The sequence below is a fragment of the Canis lupus genome, chromosome 21 (genome assembly GCF_003254725.2).
Source record: "Canis lupus dingo isolate Sandy chromosome 21, ASM325472v2, whole genome shotgun sequence".
Classification (NCBI taxonomy): domain Eukaryota; kingdom Metazoa; phylum Chordata; class Mammalia; order Carnivora; family Canidae; genus Canis; species Canis lupus.
Window position 1 is genome coordinate 38116890 of NC_064263.1, and position 20252 is coordinate 38137141.

Consider the following 20252-nt stretch of genomic DNA (forward strand, 5'->3'; position numbering starts at 1 on the left):
GCCTTGGTGGAAGGGAAGGGGCTTTATTATTTTTTCCTCGGTTTAGGTATCTTTTCATATGGCTCTTTATCTGGATCGTTTATCATCTCTTTTCATAAAATGGTAAGTAGGTTTCCCTGAGTTCTGTGAACCACACTAGCAAACTAATTGAAGCTGAGGAGAGGATCCTGAGGAGACTGATTTGTAGCCAAGTCAGACAGAAATTGTGGGTAAGCTAAGGATCTAGAACTTGTGATGGGCTTCCAGAGTGGAGGCCCATGCACTCTTATGGGACTAAGCCCTTAACTTGGGGGCTCAGACACTATCTTCAGGTAAGTAGCATCAGAACTAAATTGTAGGCCACCCAGCTGGTGTTGCAGATAATAGTTTGGTGGGGGAAAATCCTCACACAGTTGATGTCAGAAGTGTTTTGAGTGTGGTAGTAGTGTGAGAGTAAAGGAGATGCATGAATATGTTGGCAAATCAAACTCCAATTAAAAAATATACAAAAAAAAAAAAAAAAAGAAAGAAAAAGGAGATGCACGAGGAAAACTGGATTTTTTCCTAACACGCTGCCAGATTACTAAGAGTTCCCACATGGGTACCCTGCTACCTGGAGTCTGGATTTGTTGTCTTCTGGAGGACAACTGCCACATTTCTCTCTGATCATACCCTAATATACAACAGACTAGCAGCCATTTCATTTTCTTTCTACTTTCTTTCTGAATAGGGCCTTTGATAGAAGGCTTTTGGCTCTATCCTCCCAAAACTATAATCTCTGTATAGTTTAGAATGCTTCAGTTAATTAGAGCTCTTCAAATCCTGCCAAGATAGAGAAAGGGCCAGGTTTAGAAAAATATTGTCTTGCTCGCATGTGAGATGATCCCAAAGCAGTATTTTAACCTGAGCTCTGAAATATAATATTTCACTGACTATTATCTCAGGGGAAATGAAACTTTGAAAAAAATGTATTTTTGGAACGCCCGGGTGGCTCAGCGGTAGAGTGTCTGCCTTTTGGCTCAGGGCATCATCGTGGTCCAGGGATGAATCTCACATCAGGCTCCCTGTGAGGAGCCTGCTTTTCTATGTCTCTGTCTCTCTCATGAATAAATAAAATAAAAATCTTTAAAAAACATGTATTTTTGCCTACTTGATATTTTACTCAAATTTAGAATTTCATAAAAAGCTCTTAGCTATGAACCTAGTGATTGCCTAGAACTTATACATAAATTTAAAATCAAAATTAGGGGTTCCCCGGGATCCCTCGGTGGCTCAGCGGTTTGGCGCCTGCCTTTGGCTCAGGGCGCGATCCTCGAGTTCTGGGATTGAGTCCCACATCGGGCTCCTTGCATGGAGCCTGCTTCTCCCTCTGCCTGTGTCTCTGCCTCTCTCTCTCTCTATGTCTATCATGAATAAATAAAACCTTAAAAAAAAAATTAGGGGATCCCTGGGTGGCTCAGCGGTTTGGCGCCTGCCTTTGGCCCAGGGCGTGATCCTGGAGTCCCGGGATCGAGTCCTGCATTGGGCTCCCGGCATGGAGTCTGCTTCTGTCTCTGCCTCTCTCTCTCTCTCTGTCTATCATGAATAAATAAATAAAATCTTTAAAAAAATAAAAAATAGGGATCCCTGGGTGGCGCAGCGGTTTGGCGCCTGCCTTTGGCCCGGGGAGCGATCCTGGAGACCCGGGATCGGGTCCCACGTCGGGCTCCCGGTGCATGGAGCCTGTTTCTCCCTCTGCCTGTGTCTCTGCCTCTCTTGCTCTCTCTGTGTGACTATCATAAATAAATAAAAATTTAAAAAAAATAAAAATAAAAAATAAAAAATAAAATAAAAATTAAGGGACACCTGGGTGGCTCAGTGGTTTAGTGTCTGCCTTTGGCTCAGGTTGTGATCCTGGGATCGAGTCTCACATCAGGCTCCCTATAGGGAGCCTGCTTCTCCCCCTGCCTATGTCTCTGCCTCTCTCTGTATGTCTCTCATGAATCAATCAATCAATCAATCAATAAATAAAATCTTTAAAAAAATAAAAAATAAAATAAAAATTAAGGGACACCTGGGTGGCTCAGTGGTTTAGTGTCTGCCTTTGGCTCAGGTTGTGATCCTGGGATCGAGTCTCACATCAGGCTCCCTATAGGGAGCCTGCTTCTCCCCCTGCCTATGTCTCTGCCTCTCTCTGTATGTCTCTCATGAATCAATAAATAAACTCTTCAAGAAAAATTAAATCAAATCAAAGTTAAACCACTTATTTTGTCTCTATCAAGTTGTGTGTTTGTGTGTTCCTGTGGTAATGGTGTTAAATTTCCAAATAGAACAAAATTTGCTTAAAATAGATATCATTAGCCCTTTCAGATTATTTTAGAATATATTATAAAATAGAACCTTTATTTTTTATTTTATTTTTTTAAAAGATTTTATTTATTTATTCATGAGAGACACAGACAGAGAGAGGCAGGCTCCATGCAGGGAGCCGGATGTGGGTGGGACTCCAGGATCAGGCCCTGGGCTGAAGGCAGGTGTTAAACCACTGAGTCACCCAGGCGTCCCTAGAACCACTATTTTAAACTAGTTTTTTAAGGATTGGCCAGCACTGCCAAAATAAAAATTATAAAAATAGTTTAATGCCAAACTACAAGTAAGAATGTTATAAAGAAAACTTTTACTCTTTAAAATTTTTAAAAATGTTTTTAAAAAGTTAGAAATTATAAGAAATTATTAAACAAAGGGCATGTGTAAATATATGTCATTAAAAATGAATTAACAACTGTTAAAGAATGAAAGTGTATAGCCTTATTCTTTATAATAAAAGCAAAATAAAACAACTCTGAATTCATAGCAGCTTTGCTCAGAAAAGACAGCTGAACACAGCTCAGGTGTCTATCAACAGGAGAATCAATAAACACCTGTGGTATATTCATGCCATGGGATACAGCTCAGCAATAAAAGGGAGAAGAAAACTTGCTCATTCTTGAAACAACAGGGAGGAATCTCAAAAACATTATGCTGGGTGAAAGAATTCTTATCCCAAAGAGTACATGTTGTATGATTCCACTGATATGAAGTTCTGGAATTGGTAAGTAAACTATGATTTAAAAGACTGAAAACAGCAGTTGCCTTTGGGATGAGGGCAGGTATTAGGGACAGGGTTTGATGGAAAGAGGCATGAAGCAACATTTTGGCATAATGGTGATGTCCTGTATCTTGATAGAAATTTATGTTTCATAGGTGTACGTGTTTGTCAAAACTCATCAAATGGTACACTTAAGACCCTGAACAGCCAAAGCAATCTTGAAAAAGAAAAACAAAGCTAGAGGTATCACAATTCCAGATTTCAAGATATACCACAAAGCTGAATTAATCAAAACAGCATGGTCCTGGCACAAAAATAGACAGATGAATCAATGGAACAGAATAGAGAACCCAGAAATAAACCCCTACTTTTAGGGTCAATTCATCTACAACAAAGGAAGCAAGAATATGCAGTGGAAAAAAGACAATCTCTTCAACAAATGGTGTTGGGAAAACTGGACAGCTACTGCAAAGAATGAAATGGGACCACTTTCACCATGTACAAAAATAAACTCAAAATGGATTAAAGACCTAAATGTGAGGCCTGAAACCATAAAATTCTTAGAAGAACACATAAGTGGTAATTTCTTTGACATTGGCCATGAAAACATTTTTCTAGATATGTCTCCTCTGTCAAGGGAAACAAAAGCAAAATTAAGCTATTGAGACTACATCAATAAGAAAATTTTTGCACAGTGAAAGAAATCATTAACAAAACAAAAACGCAACCTAAAGGGGAGAAGATATATTTGATATGGTGGTAATATCCAAAATATAAAAAGAACTTATATAATTCAACACCAAAGGCACAAATAATCCAATTAAAAATAGGCAGAAGAGGGATCCCTGGGTGGCGCAGCTGTTTAGCGCCTGCCTTTGGCCCAGGGCGCGATCCTGGAGACCCAGGATCGAATCCCACATCGGGCTCCCGGTGCATGGAGCCTGCTTCTCCCTCTGCCTATGTCTCTGCCTCTCTCTCTCTCTCTCTCTCTCTGTGTGTGACTATCATAAATAAATAAAAATTAAAAAAAAATAGGCAGAAGACCTAAATAGGCATTTTTACAAAGAAGACATGCAAATGGCTAGACACATGAAAAGATGCTCAACATCACTATCAGGGAAACGCAAATTAAAACCACAAGGAGATATCACTTTACACCTGACAGAATGACAAAAATGAGAAACAAGTGTTGGTGAGGAGAAAAAGAAATCTTCATGCACTGTTGGTGGGAATGCAATATGGTGGAGTCACTGTGGAAAAGTATATGGAGGTTCCTCAAAAAATTAAAAATAGAACTATCATATGATCCAGTAATTCCACTACTGGGTATTTACATAAAGGATATGAAAACACTAATTTGAAGAGCTTTATGCACCTCTATGTTTATTGCAGCATTATGTACAATAGCCAAGATATGGAAGCAACCTAAGTGCCCACTGAGACATGAATGGATAAAGAAGATGTGGTATATATACACAGTGGAATATGACCCGGCCATAACAGAGAATGAAATCTTGCCATTTGCAACAATGTGGATGGATCTAGAGGGTATTTTGCTAAGTGAAATAAATCAGTCTGAGAAAGACAAATATCACATGATTTAACTCAGGTGTGGAACTTAATAAACAAACCAAATGAATATACAGAAAAAAAACAAATAAAAAAAGCCAGACTCTAAAGAACAAATTGTGGTTGCTAGAGGGGAGATGGATAGGGGGATGGGTGAAAAAGAAAAAAGGGATTTTTTTTTCTTAAGATTTTATTTACTTATTCGTGAGAGACACACACACACACAGAGGCAGAGACATAGGCAGAGAGAGAAGCAGGCTTCATGCTGGGAACCCGATGTGGGACTCGATTCCCGGTCTCCAGGATCAGGCCCTGGGCTGAAGGCCACGCTAAACCGCTGGGCAACCCAGGCTGCCCGAAAAAAGGGATTAAGTGTACACTTCCCTTGATGAGCACTGAGAATGTATGGAATTGTTAGTCATCTTGTACACCTGAAACTAATATAACACTGTGTGTTAATTATACTTGAATAACAGTTAAAAAGCCAAACAATGTGCTTGCTATAATGCTGCAATGTAGTTTTCTGGAGGCTGAGAAAATTAAGGCCATTCCACTTTAAGTTCAGTGTTATCACAAGTACAGCCATCCCAGGCCCCTGTGAATAAGAGCTGAACTTTACCTTACTTCAGTTACAGGAAGAAAACAGCTTACAGCTTAACGTCCTAGAAAGCCCCATATTAGAATAAAAACAGAGCCCAAGCCAAGGGCTGGAAGCCCCTATTAGAATGAGAACAGAGCTCAATGCCCTTGAAGGCCCCATATCAAAATGTAAACAGAACTTGAGGAATTGCTCCACCCCTTCTAGAGGTCCCCTAGACCAGTCCTTAAAACTAAGCTGAAATCCACCTCGGGGTCCAAGTCCCTGCTCTGCTGTGCCGTGTATACTTGGACCCAAGCTCGAGCTTGTAAATAAACCCTCGTGTGTTTGCACTGGTGTCGGCTCCTTCGTGGTTTCTCGGATTCGCAATCTTGGGCACAACAGTTTCAAGACAAGGAGCCTGTCTTGCCTTTGTACAACACTGCTCTGCAAATCTCTCACATATAGATTCCTAAACTGCCACAGGGTTACCAGTTTGGGGAAACATCAAGTTATACTCAAGATGTATACTTAAAAATTACAACTTTATTATATAACTCAGTGGTCATATACTTTACAAAGTAAATTGAGAGTTTTTACAGGTTTAGATATAGTATCTGAATGAGTCTTTGAAAATTCATGAATGGAAAGCTCATACCTAACTTCTATATAAGAACAAACTAGTCACAGTCAAATTTTAAAAAGCAGGAAAAATATTTGTTTTAAATGTTAGAGAAGTGGATTATTATTATTATTATTTTTGAGTTTTTAAGAATGTATTGAGTGATAGATGGCGATTACATCAAGTGATCTGAGCAGACCTGCATAGGTAATAAAACACATCACATAGGTAGAATATACCAGTCCCAACGTGTATGGCTCCCCATTTCAGTAAGACTACGTGGTTCTCTAGAGGGAGGAAGGGGTGGCTGTCTCAGCTTTTTATTGGTCCAAGTTCCACTAAAGCTTGTAGAATTACCTACCATCAGGTAAATGCTTCTGTCTGTCTAGAAGAGGATTCAGCAGAGGAAACTGGACATTAATAATCTAGGTCAAGGGATCCCTGGGTGGCGCAGCGGTTTGGTGCCTGCCTTTGGCCCAGGGCGCGATTCTGGAGACCCGGGATCGAATCCCACATCGGGCTCCCGGTGCATGGAGCCTGCTTCTCCCTCTGCCTGTGTCTCTGCCTCTCTCTCTCTCTCTCTCTGTGACTATCATAAATAAATAAAAAAAAAAAATTAAAAAAAAAATCTAGGTCAAGGTTATATATAGGATGAATCTCAGAAAACTGAATTGTACAGACACTTACGTAAAAACCATTTCAAAGGACTTGTGAGTGTTAAGGTTAATAAAGTATTTTCAGAGATGCTGCATGTGAAGAACCCACCAACACTACATAGTGAACAACAAACAGCAGAAGGAAGTCTTCACTCAAGTGAGGAAGACAGAAAAATATTTACACTAAAGAAAGGGTTCAGAATGAAGTAATATTTACGGGATGCTAAAAAATTAATCTTCAGCCATAATGAGGCCTCTTCGAGCTCCCAAAACCTTTGCTTTCTTCTCCTTTCGTCTTTGTTCATGTTGCTTCCGTTGTTCCTCCCGGTCTGGAGAGGAGTTTGTAAGTTTTCTTGTGGAAGCTAACTCTGTTGACATGTTGCTTGAGAGAATTATTTTCTTTAGGTTGACCCCATGGTTTCAGTTTGCCTTTGTGTGGCTCATGGTTGAGGGGACAAGACAGATTTGCTTTGAGATCAAACACCAGTTTCTTGTTGGAGACTGGAGTCTGTGCTGCCTCAGTTGTCAGCCTGAATGGGGTAACAACAGAAGCAGAATTCCCCTTTGCTGTCTCTCTCTTTTTTTTTTTTTTAATTTTTATTTATTTATGATAGTCACAGAGAGAGAGAGAGAGGCAGAGACACAGGCAGAGGGAGAAGCAGGCTCCATGCACCGGGAGCCCGATGTGGGATTCGATCCCTGGTCTCCAGGATCGTGCCCTGGGCCAAAGGCAGGCGCCAAACCGCTGCGCCACCCAGGGATCCCCCCTTTGCTGTCTTTAACTTGCATGTCCCCAGCACAGCCTGGCCTTTTGTAGTACTCCCACATGCGGTCACATGTGGAGACTTTCTGGCTGGAATCTTGGTCAGTGAACGCTTATGTTCATTATCTTTGGTAGCAGCTGAAAACCTGACATTCATTTTAGTTGCCAATAGAATGGAACGCTTGGCGGACCTTTTCCCACACAAAGTGCTCTGGCCTGTAGGGCCCAGGGGCTGGCCCTGCGAGCAGCACCGGCTGGAGGGAGTTCGAGCCTCAGGGAGCCTTCCAGGGAGAGGAACTGGAGTCACCACCCCTTCTTTGGTGACCGGCTGCTTCTCGAGTTCATTAAATGAGTTGTGTTCTTCAAAATGTTTCTTTTTCCTCTCAATATATTGATCAATGGTCTTCATTTCCTTAAAACGAGCCTCATGAAGCTTCTTAAAGTTTGGAGTAGTGCTTATAGTTCTTTTACTTTTTCCAGGTTTGGAAAACCTATCTGCGTAGAGAGGCTTCTTTCTTTCTGCAGGTACCTTTGAATCTTTATTATCATTTATTCTTCTTTTTCCTGTGGAAACTGCATTCTCCTCTCCTTGGTCCTCATCTAGTGGTGAAGGAACTTCTCCAACAGTTCTGAGATCCTGGTTTTCCTGCTTCTCTTGATTCTGGAATTCAGTGTGATCACTTATTTTCATCTCTGAACGATCCTGCTGGGAGTCAGAGTTCTTGCACCTTCTCCTTGTTTTGGTGATGTGGCCAATTGGCTCCCTCTTAGCTTGTTCCTGGCTGCTGATCTGCATCTCAGTCGCATCCCAAGAGGATGCAGAAGTTGGACTTCCATTCTGACTCTCAGTTTTTTTGCTCGTCTTTAAGGTAGGCTTTCAAGGCTTTTAACAACTTGTCTGCCCTCAGGTCAGCCCGGAGGCCCAGACTCTTGGCCAAGTTCTGCAGGTTGCTATACTTGAAGGAGTCAAGCTCCTCAAGGGAGGGTATGGCCATGGCGAGCTGCATCCAGGTGACCACGCAGAGGACGCGTACCCCACACTCAGCAAAGCAGTTCAAAACTCAGGCACCCGGATTATTATTTTTTAAAGATTTATTTATTCATGAGAGACAGAGAGAGAGAGGCAGAGACACAGGCAGAGGGAGAAGTAGGCTTCCCCCAGGGAACCTGATATGGGACTCGATCCAGGATCACGCCCTGAGCTGAAGGCAAGATGCTCAACCGCTGAGCCACCCAGGTGTCCCCAGAAATGGATTATTATGCATAATATATAAGAATTTATTCTGATATATAAAAATATCATAAATTTGCCCTTATGAGCAAGTGACACAAATAGAATGAAATGCTGGTAATGAGCAAATGGGAAAATATTCAGGACATAACAAAACTCAAATAAACAATGAGATATATTTTTATATCTATTAACTTGGCAAAGAAGATGTAATAGTGATACTGGTGCCAGAGTTTGCAATTAAACTGATGTGCTCATACCTTTCTGACAGTGGATATAAAACAGGAACTTGATACTATGTACTAAGAATCATAAAACTGTCCACACCTGACCCAGTAATTTCATTCATTGTAATTTAGGTGGAGGAGCTAATTCACAAGGAAGGCATCCCTAGGTATGAGGCTCTTCACCAGAGCATTCTCTATAATAACAGAAATTCAACCACCTAAATGCCCAGTAATAGGGAAAGTCAAAACAGTGAGGTAAGTTGTAGTACATTAATTGGATGGAATATTCTACAAGTTAACAGAAAAAATATGAAGAATATCAGGTAGGGGAAGGAGTCATTCAAAATAGCATTCTGAAAAACAAAATATCCAATTATGCTTATAGCTCTGGAAAATATACCAGTATGTAGACAAGGACAATGAGGAAGCAGAAAAAAAAAATATTATATTTGCTCCTCCTCCTTCTCTTCTAATCATGAAGTCATGAAGCTGACAAATTTTTTAAAAAATATTTTATTTATTTATTCATGGGAGACACATACAGAGAGAGGCAAAGAGAGAAGCAGGCTCCATGTAGGGAGCCTGATGTGGGACTTGATTCCGAGACTCTGGGATCACGCCCTGAGCTGACGGCAGATGGTCAACCGCTGAGCCACCCAGATGTCCCATGAAGCTGGTAAATTTTCACTTGGCATTGACACACTCCTCTACCTGCATGTGTCCTCTTTTTTTTCATTGTTTTGTTCTTACCTCTTTATTGGATGAGGATGCATCTCCAGGGCAGTTCAGGGCATCCATATCACCTAGAAAGAAAATCAATACATACATTTATTCATTAATTATGTGGCCTTTATTTTGTATTCGGCACTGGGATATAATACGGATCAAGATCTACTCCCCTCTGCTCACTGAGCTCAGTTTACACGAACATGGATAAAAAGGATTTGCAATATAGTATAAAAGTTCATAAACTGATAGGAAAAAAAAGCTAACTGGGAACCAGAATTTCTAGGTGTCAAATATTTTAACTCTTCAATGGGATTTTTTTTTAAGATTTTATTTATTTATTCATGAGAGACACTGAGAGAGAGAGAGAGAGAGAGAAAGAGAGAGAGAGAGAGAAAGAGGGGCAGAGACACAGGCAGAGGGAGAAGCAGGCTCCAAGCAGAGAGCCTAACGTGGGACTCGATTCCGGGACTCCAGGATCAGGTCCTGGGCTGCAGGTGGTGCCAAACCACTGAGCCACCCAGGCTGCCCGGATTTTTCATTTAAAATGGGCTCAAGGGATTTGCATTTTTAATTATTCCACTTTACATCAGACATTTCCCTCTTTCTGCCTTCTCCTCCAGAGACATAAAAATGCTTGTCTCTCCTCCAAGGCAAAAATCAAATTTTTACTTCCACACTCCCTCTCATTATTTTTCCTATAATTCTCCTTCCTTTTAGTCACAATTCCATACTGGTTGTTTCTAATTTCATTTACTCATTCATCTAGCAACAATTATTATTTTTTTTCTTTTTAAGGACAATTTTTTAAAAAAGATTTTAAAAATTTATTTATTCATGAGAGACACAGAAGGAGAGAGAGGCAGAGATTCAGGCAGAGGGAGAAGCAGGCTCCATGCAGGGAGCCTGACGTGGAACTCAATCCCGGGTCTCCAGGATCACGCCCTGGGCTGAAGGTGGCGCTAAACCGCTAAGCCACGAGGGCTGCCCCAGCAACAATTGACTATGAACTAGAGATATATTAGCTCTGGACTAGGTGGCCTCTGGGGTAGAAGGAGAGCATAAAGATTCATGACATTGGCTCCCTAGAGGACAAATAAGACAGGATTTGACTCCTTCTAGGGAGATGCATCCTGACTAGGGACCTCACGACAGCAAACCCTTGGGCAAGAAAACATAGCTCAGAAGGCTTTGAAAATCCATTTTTAAAATATCAATTTCTTTTTTTTTTAAATATCAATTTCTATCCCACCACTGTCATTTAGACAATCTCCTCTCAAGTCCTAAACCTTAAAACACATCTCTTCTATTTCTTGTCCTTCCTCCCTTAGACTTACATCTTCATCAACCCTGATCTTCATGGCAATAATAGGAAATAAGTAGAATAGATGACAACACCCATTTTACAGGTGAAGGAAATGAGATCTGACCAAGGCCATGTGACTGTAAGTGGAGGAAGGACGGTAAATGAGAAAAGTACTTGACCTGGAAAGTATTTGAGATAAAAGCTGTGGCCCTGTATTTGTAACTAATCCTTTCCCTCTTGGTCTGTTGCTTCACTAGAGAAGCTGTGCTCTACAGGGTCCTTCCAGCTGTTTACTCTTAGTCTCTCCATTCCCTTCCAGTCTCCTCCCCTGGAGCATCTTAACCCTGGTGCCATAAGCCAGACCAATTTAAATCCAAATTTGGAGGAGATGGTGGAACCTGAGTATCAGGATTTTGTAAAGTTCCAGGAGATTCCAAAGAGCATTCAAGGTTGAGAATCAGTGTATTAGAAACTCCTGAGGGGCAGGCATGAGGGCCACCCAGATCTGTGTTGCCCTGCCCCTCCCTCCTTATCTTCCAGTCTCCCAGGTGTCTCCTCCCTGTCCTAGGGCTGTTGCTGAAGCTGTAGTCAAGCCACACCCCTTAGCCACTTGCCACAAAATTTTCTGTCCCCTCCTGCTTATGGCCCTAATGGATCCTGCAGATTAAATGATCCCAGTGATCTTGGGCTGCCCTGGCATTGGTCTGTCAGACAATGGCACAAGCCACGTTGCTTGTTCTAATCGGAGCCCTGCAGAAAATATTCCAGGCTCCAGGGTGGGATTTTCGATGAGAAATGGCCCCAGGGCAGGTGATGGGGGAGCTCCCTCTTTCCTGCTTTCCTACAACCTTCTTTCTCCTCCCCTCTCCTCACCCTCTCTCCAGACACTTGGCCCTGCTCTGTCCTAGTCTCCCAATTCCTTACAGCCTTACTTCTATTCAGCTTAAGAGAGAAGTACTTGGTTTTTCAAATTCTTGCTCTGAGATCAGGTAGTATGGGAGAGTCCAAGATAAGATGTCTGATATCAATTCTCACTGGTGCCTTCCTGGGATCCAGAACTCTTGAGCAAAGAGAAGAAGCACCTCCCCCCACCCCCCGGGGAGGTTTTCATGTTACTAAACTTTTCCAGCCAGAGGGATGTGCATAGGGTTATCCTGTTTATTTATCCATCCTTAATTCACTTCTCCAATGGAGATTTATTTTCACCATAAACAAGGTGAATCCCATGTTTCTTCCACAAGGTGTGTCCATCCCAGGAGCAGAGATAAGTATGTGCACATGGCCATACACGGTCTGCAGCTCAGATGTCACAGCAATATCACTCTTCCTTTGCCCTGTGTGTTCAAGTTCATGAGACCATATCAGCTCGAATATACAAGGAGGATATCTCTGTGAGGAAAGAGAATTGGACCATAGCCACTCCCCTGATGGAAGCCTCCCAAACCAGGATGCACTGGGCTATCTTGGTCAAGGGCAAAGGACAGGAAAAGCCAGGGCAATGAGAACAGTGTGAGAGCACCTAGGGGTGGACTGGGTCCCATGGACTAGGTCAGCTGGAAGAAATGTTGTTTCTGGACACAGTGTGCTGCTGGAAACAGGAAAATCCCAAATTAGCAGCATATGTGCACACTGAGGAAAATGAAGAAGGGTGTGAATGTAACTCAGATGTGTTAAAGGAGCACCTTAAGACTGAATCTCAGAGCACAAAAGCTCCCCTGAAACTGTGAACAAGACATCACTGGTTCCCCAGGGCCTGGAACTGTGAGTTACAACCAAGGCAGGCCCACTCTGTTTTTCTTTCTTTTTTCTCTTCTCTTCTTTTTTTTTTTTTTTAAATATTTTATTTATGTATTTATGAGAGACACAGAGAGAGAGAGAGAGAGAGAGAGAGAGAGAGGCAGAGACATAGGTAGAGGGAGAAGCAGGCTCCCTGTGGGGAGACCAATGTGGGACTCAATCCAGGGACTCCAGGATCATGCCCTGGGCCAAAGGCAGGTGCTAAACTGCTGAACCATTCAGGGATCCCTCTGTGTTTATTTCTTTTTTTTTTTTTAATTTATTTATTTACGATAGTCACAGAGAGAGAGAGAGAGAGAGAGAGAGAGAGAGAGAGAGAGAGAGAGAGGCAGAGACATAGGCAGAGAGAGAAGCAGGCTCCATGCACTGGGAGCCCGACGTGGGATTTGATCCCGGGTCTCCAGGATGGTGCCCTGAGCCAAAGGCAGGCGCCAAACCGCTGCGCCACCCAGGGATCCCTCTGTTTTTATTTCTGAGCCATTTTATATATGGACCCATTTTCCAAAATGTTCATCTTCTCTCTTAGATTTTAAGGCTCAGGTTGGATGGCACCACCTACTTTTTCCACTCCTCCCTGCAAAGGAAATAATCCCTCTTCTGTGTTTTAAAGCACTTGTTCATATCTCAAATGAAACACTGTCAACCCATTTATCAGCTTAAATCTGTATTATGTGCTATTTCCACACTGGAGTATGTGTGACACTGATGGCGGTATTGTCACTTGCACCTAGCTTTGTGTCTAGCATATAGCAGATATTCAGCAAATGTTGAATGAGATAAAGTTATGTACCCAGTTCAAAACAACTTGTTGTACACCTGAAACTAATATAACATTGTATGTTAATTGTACTTCAATAAAACAAAAACTATGTAGCCTAATATTTTGCTTGAGATTATTATATTAAATAGAAAAAATAGGTTTTCCTACCTAGGGCAATTACCAAAAGGGGAAATAGATATAGGGAGTCACCCTCTTGCTTATTCATTCTAGACCTCATTGTCTTCAAGAGGCAAGTAGATTTACTGCCTTTAAACAATAAGTGCTCTATAATACAATCTTAGAGAGCAGTGCGCAGTGTGCGCCAGGAGTCCTCATCATGTAGGATGGCTAAAGAGCACAGCAGGGCTGAGAGAATTTCTCTGTACCTACCATTTGGACTCGGAAGCAACTAGGGGCCTCCTTCCTTCTGCATCCTCCTGCACACATGCTGACAGATTCATGGTGTTTCGGTATCCGTTTTCTGGACTTGGCTGCCACCCCTGTCAGATTCTTTCCTTAGCGTGTGTTAATTAATGATGTCACAGTCTTCTTCAAGATCAGTTTCCTTTCGAGTCCACACCTTGGTCTCTATAGATGTTGAATCCCAAGCATTCAATGTGGGATTTACTCATTTTATCTGAAAGTCCTGGGAGAAGCTCATTTTCATTCCCTACACAGTAAGCACCTTCCTTGTCTATCCTTTCTCTTGATGGAAAACATTAGGTTAGTTTAAGGATGTGAAATCATTTAATAAAATCCAAAACACTATGCAGAAGAGATTAGCATTATAGATGCAATGCCAGGCCAAGACTTCATGAACCCCAAAGCAGGAAAGCCTCCTTGCTACCCTGCTGGACTCCCCCTAACTGGACATTGCTATCAGGTCTGGGGTTTTGGTTTTTTTTAGGTCTGGATTTTTTTTTTTTAATTTTATTTATTTATGATAGTCATACACAGAGAGAGAGAGAGGCAGAGACACAGGCAGAGGGAGAAGCAGGCTCCATGCACCGGGAGCCCGACGTGGGATTCGATCCCGGGTCTCCAGGATCGCGCCCTGGGCCAAAGGCAGGCGCCAAACCGCTGCGCCACCCAGGGATCCCTCTGGATTTTTTTTTTAAACTTTTTATCCTGAAATAAATTTAGTTTTACAAAACGGTTGCAAAGATAGTACAGAGAATTTCTGTCTACCCTATCCCAGCTTGTCCTGGTATTAATATGTTTCACAACCACTGTCCATATATTAAAATTATATATATATTATTAATATACATATATTTAATTTATTAAAATAATATTGGTATAGTAAAATTAACTATAGAATTTATCCAAATTTTACCATAGTTTTCCTACTAATATCCTTTTTATGTTCCAGGATACCAGATTGTATTTATTTATTTATTTACTTACTAAAAAACTGAGATATAAATTACACATAATATAAGTTTAAGGTGTAAGGACATTGGTTTGATACATTTATATTGCAATACAATTGCCATTGCAGTGCTAGCTAATATCTCTATTTATTACACTATATAATTTCTTTCTTTCTTTCTTTTTTTTTTTAGAGATTTTATTTATTCATTTGAGAGGGAGAAAGATACCAAGAGAGACCACGAGCAGGGGTGTGTGTGTGGGGGGGGTGCAGGGAGAGGGAGAAGCTGACTCCACTAAACAGGGAGCCAGACAGGGCTCCATCCCAGGACCTGGGATCATGACCTGAGCCATAATCAGATGCTTAACTGACTGAGCCAACCAGGTGACTATTATCATTATCATTTCTTCTAGTGGTGAGAACAATTAAAAATTTAGTTTCTTGTCAAATTTAATGTTTATATGTTTGTAATCTCTGTACTGTGTATTAGGCCTCCATGACTTATTTATCTGCTTTCTTTTTCTTTTTTTTTTAATTTTTAAAAATTTTTATTTATTTATGATAGTCACAGAGAGAGAGAGGCAGAGACATAGGCAGAGGGAGAAGCAGGCTCCATGCACCGGGAGCCCGACGTGGGATTCGATCCCGGGTCTCCAGGATTGCGCCCTGGGCCAAAGGCAGGCGCTAAACCGCTGCGCCACCCAGGGATCCCCTCTTTTTATTTTCTTATAATTTATTTGGATTCCATACATAAAGGATATCATGCAATTTTTGTTTTTTTCTGTTAACTTCTCTTAGCATGGTGCCCTCAAACGCAGAATTTCCTTTATTCTTATAGCTGAATAGTATTCCATTGTGTGTGTGTGTATACACATGGACACACACACAATTTCTTTTATCTATTCATCGATTGATAGATATTTTGGTTGTTTTCATATCTTGACTATTGTAAATAGCACCGAAATAAATATAGAAGTGCATGCATCTCTTTGATAATGGGTTTTCATTTCCTTTGGATGTATACCTAGAATGCTAGATCACATGGTAGTGCTATTTTTAATTTCTTTCTTTTTTTTATAATAAATTTATTTTTTATTGGTGTTCAATTTACCAACATACAGAATAACACCCAGTGCTCATCCCGTCAAGTGCCCCCCTCAGTGCCTGTCACCCATTCACCCCACCCCCCATCCTCCTCCCCTTCCACCACCCCTAGTTCGTTTCCCAGAGTTAGGGGTCTTTATGTTCTGTCTCCCTTTCTGATATTTCCCACACATTTCTTCTCCCTTCCCTTATATTCCCTTTCACTATTATTTATATTTCCCAAATGAATGAGAACATACAATGTTTGTCCTTCTCCAATTGACTTACTTCACTCAGCATAATACCCTCCAGTTCCATCCACGTTGAAGCAAATGGTGGGTATTTGTCGTTTCTAATGGCTGAGTAATATTCCACTGTATACATAAACCACATCTTCTTTATTCATTCATCTTTCGATGGACACCGAGGCTCCTTCCACAGTTTGGCTATTGTGGACATTGCTACTATAAACGTCGGGGTGCAGGTGTCTCGGCGTTTCATTGCATCTGAATCTTTGGGGTAAATCCCCAACAGTGCAATTGTTGGGTCGTAGGGCAGGTCTATTTTTAACTCTTTGAGGACCTCCACACAGTTTTCCAGAGTGGCTGCACCAGTTCACATTCCCACCAACAGTGCAAGAGGGTTCCTTTTTCTCCGCATCCTCTCCAACATTTGTGGCTTCCTGCCTTGTTAATTTTCCCCATTCTCACTGGTGTGAGGTGGTATCTCATTGTGGTTTTGATTTGTATTTCCCTGATGGCAAGTGATGCGAAGCATTTTCTCATGTGCATGTTGGCCATGTCTATGTCTTCCTCTGTGAGATTTCTCTTCATGTCTTTTGCCCATTTCATGATTGGATTGTTTGTTCCTTTGGTGTTGAGTTTAAGAAGTTCTTTTTTTTTACTTTGTTTATTTATTTATGATAGTTACAGAGAGAGAGAGAGGCAGAGACACAGGCAGAGGGAGAAGCAGGCTCCATGCACCGGGAGCCCGATGTGGGATTCGATCCCGGGTCTCCAGGATCGCGCCCTGGGCCAAAGGCAGGCGCCAAACCGCTGCGCCACCCAGGGATCCCAAGAAGTTCTTTATAGATCTTGGAAACTAGCCCTTAATCTGATATGTCATTTGCAAATATCTTCTCCCATTCTGTAGGTTGTCTTTTAATTTTGTTGACTGTATCCTTTGCTGTGCAAAAGCTTCTTATCTTGATGAAGTCCCAATAGTTCATTTTTGCTTTTGTTTCTTTTGCCTTCGTGGATGTATCTTGCAAGAAGTTACTGTGGCTGAGTTCAAAAAGGGTGTTGCCTGTGTTCTCCTCTAGGATTTTGATGGAATCCTGTCTCACATTAAGATCTTTCATCCATTTTGAGTTTATCTTTGTGTATGGTGCAAGAGAGTGGTCTAGTTTCATTCTTCTGCATGTGGATGTCCAATTTTCCCAGCACCATTTATTGAAGGCACTGTCTTTCTTCCAATGGATAGTCTTTCCTCCTTTATTGAATATTAGTTGACCATAAAGTTCAGGGTCCACTTCTGGGTTCTCTATTCTGTTCCATTGATCTATGTGTCTGTGTTTGTGCCAGTACCACACTGTCTTGATGACCACAGCTTTGTAGTACAACCTGAAATCTGGTATTGTGATGCCCCCAGATATGGTTTTCTTTTTTAAAATTCCCCTGGCTATTCGGGGTCTTTTCTGATTCCACACAAATCTTAAAATAATTTGTTCTAACTCTCTGAAGAAAGTCCATGGTATTTTGATAGGGATTGCATTAAACATGTAAATTGCCCTGGGTAACATTGACATTTTCACAATATTAATTCTTCCAATCCATGAGCATGGAATATTTTTCCATCTCTTTGTGTCTTCCTCAATTTCTTTCATAAGTGTTCTATAGTTTTTAGGGTATAGATCCTTTACCTCTTTGGTTAGGTTTATTCCTAGGTATCTTATGCTTTTGAGTGCAATTGTAAACGGGATTGACTCCTTAATTTCTCTTTCTTCAGTCTCATTGTTAGTGTATAGAAATGCCATTGATTTCTGGGCATTGATTTTGTATCCTGCCATGCTACCAAATTGCTGTATGAGTTCTAGCAATCTTGGGGTGGAGGCTTTTGGGCTTTCTATGTAGAGTATCGTGTCATCGGCGAAGAGGGAGAGTTTGAGTTCTTCTTTGCCAATTTGAATGCCTTTAATGTCTTTTTGTTGTCTGATTGCTGAGGCTAGGACTTCCAGTACTATGTTGAATAGCAGTGGTGAGAGTGGACATCCCTGTCTTGTTCCTGATCTTAGGGGAAAGGCTCCCAGTGCTTCCCCATTGAGAATGATATTTGCTGTGGGCTTTTCGTAGATGGCTTTTAAGATGTCGAGGAATGTTCCCTCTATCCCTACACTCTGAAGAGTTTTGATCAGGAATGGATGCTGTATTTTGTCAAATGCTTTCTCTGCATCTAATGAGAGGATCATATCGTTCTTGGTTTTTCTCTTGCTGATATGATGAATCACATTGATTGTTTTACGAGTGTTGAACCAGCCTTGTGTCCCAGGGATAAATCCTATTTGGTCGTGGTGAATAATTTTCTTAATGTACTGTTGGATCCTATTGGCCAGTATCTTGTTGAGAATTTTTGCATCCATGTTCATCAGGGATATTGGTCTGTAAATCTCCTTTTTGGTGGGTCTTTGTCTGGTTTTGGAATTCAGGTGATGCTGGCCTCATAGAATGAATTTGGAAGTACTCCATCTCTTTCTATCTTTCCAAACAGCTTTAGTAGAATAGGTGTGGCTTCTTCTTTAAACATTTGATAGAACCCCCCTGGGAAGCCATCTGGCCCTGGACTTTTGTGTCTTGGGAGGTTTTTGATGACTGCTTCAATTTCCTCCCTGGTTATTGGCCTGTTCAGATTTTCTATTTCTTCCTGTTCCACTTTTGGTAGTTTGTGGCTTTCCAGGAATGCGTCCATTTCTTCTAGATATCCTAATTTATTGGCGTATAGCTGTTCATAATATGTTTTTAAAATTGTTTGTATTTCCTTGGTGTTGGTAGTGATCTCTCCTTTCTCATTCATGATTTTATTAATTTCAGTCTTCTCTCTCTTCTTTTTAATAAGGCTGGCTAATGGTTTCTGTATCTTATTAATTCTTTCAAAGAACCAACTCCTGGTTTTCTTGATCTGTTCCTCAGTTCTTCTGGTCTCAATTACGTTGAGTTCTGCTTGAATCTTAATTAACTCTCTTATTCTGCTGGGTGTAGGATCTATTTGCTGTTTTTTTTCTAGCTCCTTTATGTGTAAAGTTAGCTTTTGTATTTGAGTTCTTTCCAGTTTTTGAATGGATGCTTGTATTGCGATTTATTTCCCCCTTAGGAATGCTTTTGCTGCATCCCAAAGATTTTGAACAGTTGTATCTTCATTCTCATTAGTTTCCATGAATCTTTTTAATTCTTCCTTAATTTCCTGGTTGACCCTTTCATCTTTTAGCAGGATGGTCCTTAACCTCCACGTGTTTGAGGTCCTTCCAAACTTCTTGTTGTGATTTAGTTCTAATTTCAAGGCATTATGGTCCGAGAATATGCAGGGGACGATCCCAATCTTTTGGTATCGGTTCAGACCCGATTTGTGACCCAGTATGTGGTCTATTCTGGAGAAAGTTCCATGTGCACTTGAGAAGAATGTGTATTCAGTTGAGTTTGGATGTAAAGTTCTGTAGATATCTGTGGTATCCATCTGGTCCAGTGTATCATTTAAAGCTCTCGTTTCTTTGGAGATGTTGTGCTTAGAAGACCTATCGAGTATAGAAAGAGCTAGATTGAAGTCACCAAGTATAAGTGTATTATTATTTAAGTATTTCTTCACTTTGATTATTAATTGATTTAAATATTTGGCAGCTCCCACATTCAGGGCATATATATTGAGGATTGTTAAGTCCTCTTGTTGGATAGAACCTTTAAGTATGATATAGTGTCCCTCTTCATCTCTCATTACAGTCTTCGGGGTAAATTTTAGTTTATCTGATATAAGGATGGCTACTCCTGCTTTCTTTTGAGGACCATTCGAATGGTAAATGGTTCTCCAACCTTTTATTTTCAGGCTGTAGGTGTCCTTCTGTCTAAAATGAGTCTCTTGTAGACAGCAAATAGATGGGTCCTGCTTTTTTATCCAGTCTGAAACCCCGTGCCTTTTGATGGGGTCATTAAGCCTGTTCACGTTCAGAGTTACTATTGAAAGATATGAGTTTAGTGTCATCATGATATCTATTCAGTACTTGTTTTTGTGGATTGTTCCACTGAACTTCTTCTTAAAGGGGAATTTTAAGAGTTCCCCTTAAAATTTCTTGCAGAGCTGGTTTGGAGGTCACATATTCTTTCAGTTCCTGCCTGTCTTGGAAGCTCTTTATCTCTCCTTCCATTTTGAATGAGAGCCTTGCTGGATAAAGTATTCTTGGCTGCATGTTCTTCTCATTTAGGACCCTGAATATATCCTGCCAGCCCTTTCTGGCCTGCCAGGTCTCTGTGGAG

General features: G+C 41.1%; 1 protein-coding gene across 1 annotated transcript; it reads right to left on the reverse strand.

Annotated features, from left to right (window-relative positions):
* Positions 1-6453: 6453 nt before the first annotated feature.
* Positions 6454-13625, reverse strand: LOC118349940 (nucleolar and spindle-associated protein 1-like). The gene is given in 4 exon segments (XM_035704018.2): positions 6454-6810; positions 6812-6899; positions 7222-8090; positions 8092-13625. Coding segments are annotated over 4 exon segments (1215 nt in total). The 5' UTR covers positions 8241-13625; the 3' UTR covers positions 6454-6701.
* Between the last annotated feature and the right edge of the window lie 6627 nt (positions 13626-20252).